Below are 14,964 nucleotides of genomic sequence, written 5' to 3'. Positions count from 1 at the left end.
TTAGTCCTTGCTAAACAATTGAGGTCTTAGCAAAAAATACAATATTAATTAATGTGTCTGTAGGATACAGGTCACTTCAAGAAAAATACGAAAAATCATTTTGTTTAAAAATCAGCATTCATTTGCATCATGTAAGAAATTTGGCAAAAACCTTAAACATTTTCATAAAATATTATCCAGTATCTGATATGATTAAGGTTATTGCACACATATATTCAGGTCTCATATCAACCATTAGGATAAATCAATGTAGAAATTATCTACAAATCATTTTTCATTTCATAATAACAGAAGTCTCAGTCTGTACACACAATGTACAAGTAAATATACTAATTTAAAGTGGGACTAAACACCTAAAATCTGCCTAAAAGGAGGACGAAAGGGAAGAGGGAGGAGGCGGGGGAGTCTGGAGGACTAAAGGGGAGAGTGGGGGGGGGAGGAAGGGTGCAGTATAAGGAACAATGTGATTGGTTTAACAGGTATCCACACTTCATCCTCACTTCAAACTCCGCCCCTGCAGCCCAGTGTTTGTTATCACAAACACCTGGCTGTAATCAGGGCAGTCCTGTGTGACGTCACATGGTAAATTCCTGAGGCCACAGGAGGCAGCATAAACTTAGATTTAGTTTGTAATTTAAAAAAAACTAGGAACAGTACATAAGGCCATTAAAAAATACCATATACACAGTTGTGATTTAGTGTTTAGTTCCACTTTAAAGATACATTACATAACTTTTCTAGTGATAGTCCGCAACCTGCTTGTCTCCATGGAGACAAAATTGCTTTGCCTGGATGTTCATGGTAATGTAATAAAAACATAAATGCAAGATAGACAAGTTTTGTTTTTTTTAGTTTTTTGCTTAAAATACCTTAAAAAGTCCTACCAGAAAAGTTACACAATGCACCTTTACAATTGGTAGTTTCAGTCACATGCTTTTTCTAACTACGGACGCCATTTTGGGGAATTTTGACCATTCAATCAATACATTTATTTGTTTTCAATTGTTAATCTCTATGATAATGGTTCAAGTAGGACTTTTGTTTTTTTAGATGCTACAGCTACATGTTTAAAAATTTTTTTAGTGAGGATACCCTTCCCATTACAACCAGCCCCATGCTATGACTGTTTAGTGGACTCAAAGGATGCAGTGTCTTGCTCAGGGACACAAAATCAGCAAGCGTTCTGACGAGGGTTGAACCGGTGAGCTTCTGGTAGGTGGGTGAACGCTGCTCCCACTGCACCACTGTCGTCCCAGCACTTGTGATCAGTAATAAACAAAAAACGAACAATTTCACGACCTTATAAAATGTCCGTCCTGAGTGTTGATTCTGAAATGTAGTTTTTGTTTTTCTGTGAAGTCAGGAGTTGGTTTGTGTCTGTCCGTGAAGCACTTCAGCTCGCGGTTTCAAACTCCGAAACTCGGCTTGAATAAAGTCTGTCAAAGTCTTCCTCATCTCCAACTGTAAAGAAAAAAAAAAATTCAAACGAGACTCTTGAAAGGCTCCAAATATATACAATTTAATATCATTATCATAGTTGAGAAAAACCAAACCAAAAATTTTAAGTGGGACTAAACACCTAAACTCCGGGGTCTGGCGGAATAAAGGGGAGAGTGAGGGGGGAGAAGGGACGGGGTCTGGACGTATAAATGACAGTGTGATTGGTCTAACAGGTATCCACACTTCAATCTCCGCCTCTGCAGCCAGGTGTTTGTAATCAGGGCAGTCCTGTGTGATATCATTAAGTACCTGAAATTGCATATGCCACTAAAGGCAGCAGGGTTTTTCTAGAAAGCTGCAAACTTATCTAGTTTCCACTAAAATTTCCCAAAATGACTAGGGACAGTAAATAATGCTATTAAAATACCAGATACACATTAGTAGCACTGAGAATAAATTAAACTGTGCGTAACAGAGCAACAAACCTGTGACTTGTTTTCAGCTCTGAGGGACTCCACCAGGTCTTTGACACTGAACGGATTCCCCACAAGAACCGTGATCCTCTGGAAGAACAGAGATGAGGAATAACGACAACAAAGTAACACATCAGATCACGTCAAAGCTTAAAATTTGCCCTCTGTGTTGGATGATTCCTTTAATGTCTGCAGTGGTTGGGAGCCCACCCAGACACAGGGAGAACATTCAAACTCCACACAGAAATGCCTGGGAGTCAAACTGAGTGATAGTGCTTTTAAAAAAATGCGTAAAGTGAATAAAAACATAAACAAAAAATTAAATATAAGTGTATTTTCTTGCCTTTCCAGCCTGAGGAATATAGGGCGTCTCATTTGGCAGAACGTCATTCAAACCTAAAAGAGAAAAAAAACAAAAAACATATGAATTCATTTATTTGAAAGTTTAGATTAGTATTTCAAATTGTGTTTTTTCTCACAGCTTCAGAGAGTAAAGCCTAGTAGCGCCCTCTGTTTTTTTGTTTTGTTTTTATGACAGTTAAGATATATAAGTTCAGTTAGTTTTTCTACCTGGTTATTGGATATAAACACCGTGTCGCCAGTAAAATGTTTCTGTCATATAAAGTTTTTGGTCACTCAAAAGTGTCACTCACCCACGTGCCAGAGAGGTAATATTATGGGGTTTAGGGAGCACTCGGATAAGAGTCGACCAACACCTGCAAAACAAAACAATTATAAAAATCAACATGAACATGTAATTTAAATTTTTATTTCTATGTGGTATTAACTGCTAACACATAACATATTTAGATCACCATGTTAGCTCTTATCATTTTGAACATTCTATATTCACCCAAAACATATTAACATATTTTACAAATTTCACTTTCATCTCCCTCTCTTTGCTCTCTGTGTTGTGATAGTGCTCAGAAGGGGAAGTGACTTAGCACAATCAGCTGCATCCCACTAATGAGGTTAGTCAGGTTTGTCAAGTTGCTGTGTACAGTTTTGTATCATGTTTTGTATATTTATGGAGAACTGTCGTATGGGAGCATGGGTGACGTAGACTTGTGGGTGGAGCTTTGTACAGAATCTTACTGCTAACCGTACGGAGGGTTTGAATAGAGCCGGGCAGAGATCACTAGATTACTCAAACATGCATGGATGACATCTAAAGCCTCTTCAGGCATGTTTTTGATGAGCGAACAACATTAGAACATGACATCACAGCTCCAAAAAAATCTCTTTTGCATAACCCCCCCTCTCTAATATAACCGAAGTAAACACTTACCCCATTTTAACCGTATGAATTCTTCAGTCATGTTAACTTTCCCTGTTAGAAGACAGTGTTTTAATAACACAGTAATGGAAATATGTAGTGAAAGGTGCACTGTGTAGCTTTTCCAGTTGAGGGCTTGCCACTTGCTTGTCTCTATGGAGATGTTACTGAAGTGTTACAAAGTATTAGCATTAGCAAAGCAAAGCATTAAACTTATTCAACTTGCATTTATGTCATTACAAATCTTCTATGTCTCAAAATAAAATACTGTGCATTCTTACTGTAAATGTGGTCACTTCTCCACAGATCTGACCTGGAACCTGGCGTTTATGGAGGTAAATATGTTTAATGCCATACTGTGTAACATTCTAGGCAAAACACTAACGTAGTCATGGAGAAAAGCGGGACAATTCTCCACAAATCTGACGTGTAACTAAGCCCGAACTCACCGCGGATAAGTTGGCCTACTGACGACCATTCCAAAGCAATAATATCTCCGTAGAGACAAGTCATTAGCAGATGTTTCCACCAGAAAAGTTACACAGTGCAGCTTTAAAGTTTCACATACCTTCAGGAAATATATGGACCCACTCTCCATTGTTTAATTTTTCCAAGACAAAATCCATGCCCTTTTGATAAACACCATCACCTAAAGTAGAAAACCAGCGTTGTTCTTAGGACTGTAAATAGGTAGAGTTCATGTTCATAATCTCAGATGGAGGCGGGGCCTGTCTAACCTTATATAACTGTATGGAGATTCACCGTTTTTGAAAGAAATCTCAAAGTTCTGACCCACAAATGTTGAACTTTCTCATTATTTGTTTGGGATCGTCATATTAATCTTATGGCTTTTATAGCTTAAGGTAAAAGCCAAAAGTAAAATCTATCAACTGGACACTGCCTCATATCCATCTGAAGGGAAGAGCTAACCACACTGAAACTAAAAACAGCTATTGTTTACAGTTTCTGTAAGCTAGGTCTATTGAGCTACACTAAGTGTGCACTGTGCCTGAGACATACTTGGCATATTCACACAAGTCTTAATGGGTGTTTTACACATCTATTGGCATCCTGGCAAGCTTTGTTGTTCTCTTTGTTTTCCTTTGTTTGCTTTGGGTCTGACGATGTAGTTAGTTAGTTAGTTAGATGAAGGAAAGAATTTTACCTCTCACAACAGGGACACACTTTCCACGACTGAAGAACTTTGAGTACAGCTCTTTAGTGAAGCAGATGTCTGAAGCGGTAGGGGTCCTGAAAGTCAAGGAAATAGGCAAAAGGATTTGAGACCCATCCATCCATCCATTTTCTTCCGCTTATCCAGGGCCGGGTCGCGGGGGCAGCAGTCTAAGCAGGGACTCCCAGACTTCCCTCACCCCGGACACGTCCTCCAGCTCCTCCGGTGGGACCCCAAGGCGTTCCCAGGCCAGCCGAGAGACATAGTCCCTCCAGCGTGTCCTGGGTCTTCCCCGGGGCCTCTTCCCGGTGGGACATGCCCAGAACACCTCCCTAGGGAGGCGTCCAGGAGGCATCCTGAGCAGATGCCCGAGCCACCTCAGCTGGTTCCTCTCAACGTGTAGGAGCAGCAGCTCTACTCCGAGCTCCTCCCGTGTGACCGAGCTCCTCACCCTATCCCTCAGGGTGCGCCCGGCCACTCTGCGGAGGAAGCCCATTTCAGCCGCTTGTATCCGCGATCTTGTCCTTTCGGTCATTACCCAGAGCTCATGACCATAGGTGAGGGTAGGAACGTAGATTGACCGGTAAATCGAGAGCTTCGCCTTCCGGCTCAGCTCCTTCTTTACCACAACGAGTGGGTGGTGAGTCTCTGCCCCAAGTGGAGGAGAGATTTGAGACCAGTTTATTATATTTTACTATGACTAAAGCTAGAGTATGTAACTTTCTGGCAGTCTACTGCATGATTCAATGGAAATACAAAGTTAAAACCACACTGGAACATTCTGCATAAGATATGTTTTTTGCCATACTGTGGAATATTACAGTCAAAAGAACAATATTTCCATGGAAGCAAGCAGGAAAAGTCTCTGCAGCGCAAATTAAAGTCAGGTTTGTGGAGATGGAAACCTGCTCACAGTAAGAATGCATGTTTTTCTTTGTTTTTTCACATAGACTGTATAAAGAAGTGGACGTCTCCCATAGCGTTGGGTCAAACGAAGCTCATCCATGTAGCAGTTATAGGGGCAAATGTAGAGTATCATAGCAACCAAAAGAACCAATCTGGAGCAAAGCTGTTGAAGGTAAGACCCCTTCTTGCTCGCACTGCTGGTTTAGCAGGGGGCGGGCGCTTAACAACAAGGTCAATCAAACCTGTTGCCAACATTAGTGGGAGTGACCTCAAGGAAAAAAGATTTGACTGATTTGTTTGCTATTAATGTTTATATTTAACATATGAACTGAAACAATAGCAAAATAAAAATGCCAGTAAAGTAGGTTAATACGAACATTTTAAGACCAAAATGACAAGCCTGACAGCAGCACTTGCAGAGAGAGGGTGACAGTTTTTCAATTGAAAGTGAATTGGATATTTCAATATTTAGTCTACTTTTGGGCTAAAAAGTTACATACTGGGGCTTTAAGTTACTATTATAATTTTAACATTAGTTTATCTTTGTAATAATAATATAACTTACTCACCAGCGCATCTTTTTGAAGTTCCACAACTGTTTGAGCCTGAGGATGCCTTTGGAGAGAAGACAACAGTTATAAAGAACATTTAGCTAAAACAGGGGCTATATCAGGCAATATGGATCACTCGTAATTTCCCTCTTTTTTTCCCTCCTCTCCCTCTCCCTTACCCCACATATCTGAGTGATCAATGCAGGACTACCCTCTATCTCCCCTGCCTCCTCTCCCTCTGTTCACCTCCACTCTTCTCCTCTTTCCCTCTCTCATCATCTCCTCTTCTCTCCTCCCTCTCTTCACCCACTCTCTCTCTCTCTCGCACTCTCTCCCCTCCCTCTCCCTCTCTGTTTTACCTGCTGGTCGTCCATGCAGGACTGCTGGTTGCTCCGCTCTCTCCCCTCTCTCCCTCCCTCTTTCTCAGTCTTACCTCATAAATGCGGGTCATCCATTCAGGACTGTTAATTACTCCTCTCTTCTCTCCCTCTCTCTTCTCTCCCTCTCTCTTCTCTCCCTCTCTCTTCTCTCCCTTTCTCTTCTCTCCCTCTCTCTTCTCTCCCTCTCTCTTCTCTCCCTCTCTCTTCTCTCCCTCTCTCTTCTCTCCCTCTCTCTTCTCCCTCTCTCTTCTCCCTCTCTCTTCTCCCTCTCTGCCCCTCTCTCTTCCCCCTCTCTGTCCCTCTCTCTTCTCCCCCTCTCTTCTTCCTCCCTACCCTTTGTCAGTCTTACTCCATAAATGTGTGTCATCCATATAGGACTGGTGGTTGTTCCTCTCTCCTCCCTCTCTCTCCTCCCCCTTTCTCCTCACTCTCTCAGTCTTACCCCATAAATGTGGGTCGTCCATGCAGGACTGGTGGTTGCTCAAGGTGATGAGGGGAGTGTCTGAGGGTCGAGAGTCCACCAGCTCCATCAGAGTCTCCTGGTTATGGACAGTCAGACGGTTCATGTAGTCTGCAGAACACACAGGACACACACATTACAAATAATTAATAACAACAACACTGAAAGAACATGAGTCCTACAAGTAGGGACAACATTTTATTTCCCACTAAACAATAAATTTGTGTGACATAAATCTAAATAAATATCAAAATACACTGTTTATTATAGGAAACCAAGAAATTTGCTGATAACAAAAAAAAGAAACTTAAAACCAGCTCTACATTTGAGTAGACTGACTTACTGGTCCAGAGGTAGGAGTAGGAGCCCACCATCCCCATCACCACAGTGCCAGAGACCCTCCAGGCCAGTGGGGGGCACTGCGGGAATGGCCATTTCACCTCCAGCGGCATGACAGCTCTCCTCCTCTGGGACTGCATCCACACAGCGCCCCCTGTTTTTCAATACAGAGACCGAGAGAGTTAGAAATAACAAAAAGTACAATAGAGGCACACTGAGAGTGCACAAAATCCAACAGAAACTGGGTTTTGAACCTGATCATTTAAAGGTGCACTGTGTAACCTTTCTGAAGGGTCTGAGTTACAGGTCAGATTTGTGGAGACAGGCAACCCCCACTGAGCAATGAAACACTTCAAATTGATAAAAGTTAGATATGTTTATTGACATATGGTGGTACATTGCTGGCAAAGCAATAACATCTCCATAGCAACAAGCAGGAGGTGAATCTTCCAATAGAAAAGTTACATAGTGCACCTTTAAATTTGAAGGCTCATCCAGTCTGGAGACTGAACCTGACAAACAGGGTCTGATGATCATAGCTGTATAAAGAATATATATCTACAGTCTGTGGTGATGATGTAATGTAACAAAGCCCAGCAATTAACAAGATTTTCTCTGAATACTTCAAATTAAATGCCACATAATGTAATGTGATTTAGAAACCTACCAGAAATGAACACGTTGGCTAGTATGATCTATTTCTGAATATAATAATAGTTATGTAATAGCTGCAGTGTTGAGTTTGAAGAGAGAGAACTATGTGTCTCTGTTACAGTGGTGACGAAGTACAAGTAGTAAAGTACTGTACTTAAGTAGAATTTTTAGGTATCTGTACTTTACTCAAGTACAGTAAGTATCTGTACTTTCTACTCTACAACACTGAGACTGAAATGTAAAATGTAAAAAGTACTTTTCATAAGATTTGAGGCATTAATTTTACCATGTTCGTGGAAACATCCTGACTAAAGTTTTTCAGTTCAAGCTTCGGCTTTAAGCAAACAAAAATAAATACACAAAATTCATAAGAAAAATTAAGAAATGGATTCATATTGTTACTGTGACCAAAATTTCATTTTGAATCAATATCACGACATTTACACACAACTAATGAACCATACTCGTTTAAAAATGTACTGTACAAGTATTTCACACAAGTACTTTAAAACTTTACTTAAGTAGCTTTTGTATGTAATGCTTTTACTTTTACTTTAGTAACTTTTTACCTCTGTATCTGTACTTTCACTCAAGTAACAAAATTGTGTACTTCATCCACCACTGCTGTCTTATTAGATGGCATTCTTTATTTTAGCAGAACATTTCAAAAACACACTACAGGATTACTTTAAACATCTAAATAGTAAATTAATTATAATCAAATAGATCAAATATCCCCTGGCTGAATGAAAGGAAACATTCACCATGACTTATGCATTACTCATTATTGTACTGTATTGTTAAGCAAATAAGCCCTTAACAATATTTTAGAAAACATTTTAAAATAGGAATTAACATGCATGCACATATAATTTTACAAAACACCTTGGGGGGTTGTTAGTTCAAACCAGATCAGGAGGTCAAAGGGACATGCAGAGGAAGCGCATGCTGCTAGCTCTCTATCCTGTTTCGGGAATGTTTTTTGCTAGTTAGACGGTATCTTGTGTTTTTTCTACAGCTTACAAAAATAATGCAAACATAAAATATCATATAGTTAAACAGAAGTGACTAGTTTATCACCTGCGAAGGAGTAAATATGCTGTCAAAAAGCAGTGAATGCAACGTTGTCCCTTTTCTTCTAACCACGTTGCGTAAAATTAAACAACAATTAAACTAATTAAAACTATAAAACGTACGTAATGACATAAATAGACAGATCTGTGTAATTATGTTAAATATTAAGGTCATTTTCGGTCTAAAAAACACAAAAGAGAAGTGATATTTACCTCATTCACTTGCTGCAGCCCGGCCGCTACTTCCGGAACAGGAAACGCAGTGGATTATGGGTTGTGTAGTTCTTAGGAGTAACGCTTATTTGGCCACCAGTGTGCGCTGTTTTCGAAGATGTATAAGTGCTTGTTATTACTTATCTGGATTTGTCCATAACTGTATACATGGGTTTCAGAGTGATGAATAAGTAGCACCGTTGCCATAGCAGTTAACAATTCAAAACTAAATATTACATCTTGTGAATGATGACAAGTACTTAAAAAGGCGCCTATAAACAGGAAACTGAAACCCATCAATTACCCATTTTTTATTTATTAGGAATTATAGTGTTATTACTGTTTTGTCCTCACTCTTCTGATTTCATCTTGTTTTAGGCTTGCAACCTCCTTGGTTTAGTCTTGGATTAGACCTGGTTTGGACCCGTTTTAGTTCTGTTGTAGTCTCAATTTGGTCCTGTTCTACTTCTGGTGTAGTCCTACTCTAGTCCAGATTTAGTCCCAAATGTGTGTGCTATTGTAACACAGTCCTATATGTAAAACTTGGTTAGTATTTGGTTTATTTTTAGTTTAGTTCTGGTTTAGTTGCAGATTTATACTGGGTTAGTCTTGGATTTTAATTGGTTTAGTCTCTGGGTTAGTCATAGCTTAGTCCTGGCTTAGTCCTTTAGTACTAGTTTAGTCTTGGACCTTAGACCTTGTTTAGTTCATACATAACAAATGGAATTACAACTCAGAGTTTTTTAAGTGATTAATTTTTTATAGACAATAATTACAAATGTTGTCTTGAAACAGCTCACTTAAAAATAAAAACACAACAAACCAAACATAATTCACAAGTAATAGTTCAAATATAAAAACATGATAAAAGCACGTCTGTGTCTTTGGTGTTGAGTGCACACACAGTGGCATCTACCAGCTTGGAGCAGCCCAGTTCAGACCCTTTAACGCCACTTCAAATCCAAGAAAACAGGCCTGAAACAAGACAGAAACCTGTTTAAAATGTATTCTCTTGTAACAATAAATAAAGAAAAGGTATGTAAAAATAATAATAATAATGTAATAATGTATAAACCATAGACTATATACATAAATGGACATGGCTAACCTGCTAGCCGCCACATTCCAAACACAAAGTGATCATGGGCGCACTTCTGGCTCCATCGACTCTGGCTCCAATTTACTTTACATTAGAAAACTGTGGCCCCTCTCTCTGTAAATGCTGCTGTCAGACTCATTATTTTGGTCTCAAAATGTTCGTATTAACCTGCTCTACATGATCCTGGGTTTTTTATTTTGCTATTGTGTCCATAAATCAAGATATGAACATTAACAACAGACAAATCAGGCGCCTTCTTTCCCTGAGGTCACTCCCGCTGCGTTACCAACAGGTTTGATTGACAAGCGCCCACTTCCTGCTAAGACAGTTGTGCAGGCGGGAATTACCGCCTCGCTCCAGATTGGCTCTTTGGTTGCTATGATACTCAAGGTCGGGATTCTAAATATGGAACTCTGCTCCAAATAAACTATAACTGCTCTAGCCTCGATGAGCGTAATTTGACTGGAACGCTGTGGGTGACGTCACACTCACTTAGTCCAATTCTTTATACAGTCTATGGTATAAACTAATCCTGCTTCAGTCCCTCTTAAGAACTCACAGCGTTGGCAGGAAAGGCCCTCAGGAAAACAGCGTTGAAGCCTTTATACAGAGCTTTAGGCCCCTCCTCCTTCAGCAAAGTCCTGAGCACGTCCACCAGACCACTGTACTTCCCATCCGCCGCTGCAAGAAACAGAAATATTAAGAATTCATTTTCAGATTTAGAGAAAGCGTCTAAATATGGACATGTTTAAAGTAAAGATGAAAATATGAAATACTGTTGCGTTTCATATTATGTTTGATGCAAAGGAATAAACACTGATGTGAATTGTAATGTACCAATTTAAACCAACAGGGGGTGCAAGTGTACAGTGACTCTTTTGCTCCCCATGGACCTCAAGAGTGACTGAACACCCTCCGGTCCCTGAAGTAAATTTTTCCATAGACTTTCTGAAAATGAATATTAAAAGTTTGAAAGCTCAGTGTTATTCAGCTCTATGGTTTCTAATGACCTCAAAATCCATACATTTATTTAAAATCTGTTTCTAAAACTTTGTAAACTGTTAAGTTATTAAAAAGAATTTGCCGAATCCTGTTTTTTAATGGATAGTAATTAGCATGTAGCTGGTTAGCCTCATGGATCTTTTAAAATAACACCAGGGAAAGTCTGATAGTTTAGATTAGAGGGAGGTAGTGTGAATGAACAATAGAACACTGACTGATCAGCTTCAGTAACATATGATTCATGTGGCTTTCATTAGTCATGTGTTTGACTGGTGACACATAAAGATACTTCTGATACTTTTCTTTTGTAGAAGTATTGACTTTTATTAAACTGAGTCCTGTTGCATTTGAGCTGGTCATGTGAAACAGTTCTCTGAAGCCTGTTCAGATGCGCTTCAGGCAGTGTGTGCAGGACACTTAAACATCTTCTACAAAGAGTATATCGGCGTAGTTTGATACATGAACAATTAAGATCAGCCGTGTGGATTCAATAGCTGGGGTGTCCATTACCACTGGCACTGGAGTTTATCACAAATGATCAGCAACTTGTTTAAAACGCGTTAAGTTTAAAAAGAGTTCCTATAATTGTACTAATAATCCATCAAATCATCCAGTTTCTTCCACTTTATCCGGGACCAGGTCGCAGAGGCAGCAGCCTGAGCAGGGAGGCCCAGACTTCCCTCACAACACACACTTCCTCCATCTCTTCCGGGAGGATCCCAAGGCATTTCCAGGACACCCGAGAGACATAGTCCCTCCAGCGTGTCATGGGTCTTCCTCAGGGCCTCCTCCCGGTGGGACGTGCCTGGAACACCTCTCCAGGAAGGTGTCCCGGAGGCATCCTGAGCAGATGCTCGAGCCATCTCAGCTGACTCCTCTCGATGTGGAGGAGCAGCGGCTCTACTCTGAGCTCCTCCTGTGTGACTCAACTCCTCACTCTATCTCTAAGGGAGCACCCAGCCACCCTGCGGAGGAAACTCATTTCGACCGCTTGTATCTGTGATCTTGTCCTTGCGATCGTTACCCAGAGCTCATGACCACAGGTGAGGGCAGGAACGTAGATTGAAATAAATCGAGAGCTTTGCCTTTTGGACTCAGCTCCTTCTTCACCACAGTCCAATACAGCAACGGCATCACTGCAGACACTGCACTGATCCGCCTGTCAATCAGATGCTTCATCCTTCTCTCACTCATGAACAAGCCCCCAAGATACTTAAACTCCTCCACTTGAGGCAGGGACTCTCCACCCACTCAGAGAGGGCAAGTCAGTTGCACTAATAATAAAACAGGTAAAAGTCTCTTGGGAGATAATTCTCAGTTAGGTTGTTACATGAATTTATTCATCTAAAATCCACCAGATTATAGGAAATTACATCTGTTTTGTGCAGAATGTCCTAATGGGGGACCCCAGAATCCCCTGCTTAAATGAGGTGCACTACATCAGATTTTGGAGAAAAATGTAGGTATAAATGAAAGGGGCCATTGCCCCAGTACAGCTGCAGGTCTAGAGACGCCCCGGTCCAATGTTTTTGTAATTAAGAATAAATCAGCTCTACAGTTGTATCAGTAAAAGCTATATTTGATTTGAACATGTTTGCCTTGTATCTGGAGACAGCAGCTGATGTCATCAACATTACCTGGGGGTGTGATGCTAACTGTAAGCACTGCTCTGTCTGAAGCTCTGTTAGACTTTAATTGGAGCTTTATTTTAGCACAATCTGACCATAAAGAACTGACTTAGCAAGAACTACAACAGATGAGCTGATGTATGATGTTAAACAAGTCCCTCTCAAATAACATTACAGTCACAAGCTAACTAGCATCAGCCAACAGGTTTTCAGTTAGTCACTCTCATCTTTTTGTGTAAAATCAAACTCCTAAACACGACCATGAGCTCGGAATGACCACAGGCTCCTGAACATGTGCTCTTTAAATCCACTTTGTGTTTTGTCTCAGGTTTTCAGACAATCTTAAACCTTTTTTGACAAAGTTTGCTAATGTGTGCATTCTCTCCATGGTAACTGCTAAACATCCCACCATAGAGATACATGTAGCACACCCCCAGTGTGATGTCACTGCAAAGTATCAATAGGTCATGTTTATGAAAGGTAACAATTGTGAGAGTGTATGTGTGTTTATATGTGTAGCAGCAGTAGAACAGGGCGGGAGGGACCTGTCTGGAAGTTGGACTTGAGCACATCTGGAGGTAGAGCAATGGTCCAGTTCAGGATTCCCGCCACTCCCCCAGCCAAGAGGATCTTTGGAGTGCTCAGTTCAGACACACTGAAATAAACATTAAAAACAATATTTTAAATAAAATGTTTAAAGGGATTGTACTTGATTATTGGAAACAGAACATGAAAAACAGAACTAATTCATTTTAAAAAGTTTGCAGTGGCCCACAGTTATTCCTCATTTACCTTATGCATTCAGAACATCCTAATTATTCACTTATAAGTACTTTTCACAACTTTCAGAGACCAGAGTGGAGTGTTTCCATGACGATACAGCTAACCATGCAAACTGCACACTTCCCGATTCTTTGATAATAAAACATTTTATAATCAGATGCAGACAATACACAGCGGATAATATATCTGCACTGGGGCGAGACAATTTTGCTCAAATACATGGAGAAAAAATTGTGTCTTTAAAGGGGTACTATATAACTTTTCTCATGAAGTGTCGGCCACCTGCTTTGCTTAGAATGTTCCACAGTATGGCATTAAAGGTTCTATATTATGTAGAATTACCTTTTGTGAGCTTTTAGTTATAATGTTGTTACCTCATCAAAAACATACCTGGAGTTGGAGTGTTTTGTTTTATTCACATTTGTTTGAGTAACACTTTATTATTAGTCTGTCTCAAAACACTCTGATCCACCTTGTGATGTCATGAAGTGGTAGTTTTCAAGTTAACATCTACCTTTTACCTTTAGTTCAGTAGAGATTGCAATTTCCAGGGCTGAAATGTTCCAAATAATTCTAGTGAAGGTGTATGGAGTTTTAAAACACAGTGGAGCACTTCCTGTTTCACCACATGACATCACAAGGTGGAACACAGTGTTTTTCAGTTTGAGAGAAGAACTCCTAAATATGCAGGGTTTGTGTGTTAAACATGTGTGAATAAAACAAAACACAACTCCAGGTCTGTTTGTGATAAGGAAACAACATTAGAACATAGATCAGAATATAGTGTACTATGGGCCCTTTAAACGCTTCTATTTTTGTGAAAAACGTTAATACTACACTGTGGAACATTCAGGCAAAGTGATGACAAGAAAACAAGCAGGTAGCAAGTGCTCCACCAGAAAAGTTACATAGTGCTCCTTTAAATGAACTGCTAAGTTTCAACACCAGGAGGACCTTTGGAGTGCTCAGCTCAGACACATTGTAAAAACGCAAACATGATGAATCCGAGGACTAAAGTCTGTTTCTGTCACTGACCTTTGACCCTCTGGAGTCAGCAGGTTCTTGAGGTATTCATAAGTGAGGAAATACAGGCCATTCGAAGGCACATCTGAAACAAACACAACATGTTCAGAGACCAAAAGAAAGATCACACAGAGCTTTTATATATATATATATATATATATATATATATATATATATATATATATATATATATATATATATATATATATATATATATATATATATATATATATATATATATATATATATATATATATATATATATATATATAAAAAAATAGATGAGGAACTATAGAGAATGAATGAACTGTAGAGAACTAAAATGCTAGGCTATAGTTGAAAAGATTAAACCAGCACAAAACCAGGCCTAAACCAGGGACTAAACAGAGACTAAAATGGGACTTAACCAGGACTAAACAGGGAATAAACAGGGACTAAACATGGACTAAACAGGGACTAACATGGGAGTAAAACACGGACTAAACAG

General features: G+C 39.8%; 1 protein-coding gene and 1 long non-coding RNA gene across 2 annotated transcripts; both read right to left on the bottom strand.

Annotated features, from left to right (window-relative positions):
• Nucleotides 1–106: 106 nt before the first annotated feature.
• Nucleotides 107–8,990, bottom strand: tafazzin (tafazzin, phospholipid-lysophospholipid transacylase). The gene is made up of 11 exons (XM_033969728.2): nucleotides 8,943–8,990; nucleotides 7,007–7,156; nucleotides 6,646–6,774; nucleotides 5,842–5,887; nucleotides 4,358–4,443; nucleotides 3,761–3,841; nucleotides 3,205–3,246; nucleotides 2,567–2,629; nucleotides 2,257–2,309; nucleotides 1,926–2,003; nucleotides 107–1,461 (listed from the first exon to the last, which is right to left on the bottom strand). The coding sequence occupies exons 2-11, from the start codon at nucleotides 7,140–7,142 to the stop codon at nucleotides 1,360–1,362; spliced, it is 816 nt and encodes a 271-aa protein (XP_033825619.1). The 5' UTR covers nucleotides 7,143–7,156; nucleotides 8,943–8,990; the 3' UTR covers nucleotides 107–1,359.
• An 839-nt stretch (nucleotides 8,991–9,829) lies between these two features.
• Nucleotides 9,830–14,548, bottom strand: LOC117373906 (uncharacterized). Its single transcript, XR_004541598.2, has 4 exons — nucleotides 14,490–14,548; nucleotides 13,217–13,326; nucleotides 10,601–10,722; nucleotides 9,830–9,917 (listed from the first exon to the last, which is right to left on the bottom strand). It is a non-coding gene; the product is annotated as an uncharacterized LOC117373906 (long non-coding RNA).
• Nucleotides 14,549–14,964: the final 416 nt, after the last annotated feature.

Source organism: Periophthalmus magnuspinnatus, chromosome 7 (assembly GCF_009829125.3).
Source record: "Periophthalmus magnuspinnatus isolate fPerMag1 chromosome 7, fPerMag1.2.pri, whole genome shotgun sequence".
Taxonomy (NCBI): Eukaryota; Metazoa; Chordata; class Actinopteri; order Gobiiformes; family Gobiidae; genus Periophthalmus; species Periophthalmus magnuspinnatus.
This window is presented reverse-complemented; position numbering and strand designations above follow the sequence as displayed.

What these genes read in the sequence shown, in the direction of transcription:
- tafazzin (XM_033969728.2), bottom strand. Translation starts at nt 7,142, where the DNA reads ATGCAGTCCCAGAGGAGGAGAGCTGTCATGCCGCTGGAGGTGAAATGG. An exon ending in AACTTCAAAAAGATGCGCTG is followed by an intron (nt 4,444 to 5,841) that starts GTGAGTAAGTTA and finishes CTTGACTTTCAG; the next exon opens with GACCCCTACCGCTTCAGACA. An exon ending in ATTACCTCTCTGGCACGTGG is followed by an intron (nt 2,310 to 2,566) that starts GTGAGTGACACT and finishes TTTCTCTTTTAG; the next exon opens with GTTTGAATGACGTTCTGCCA.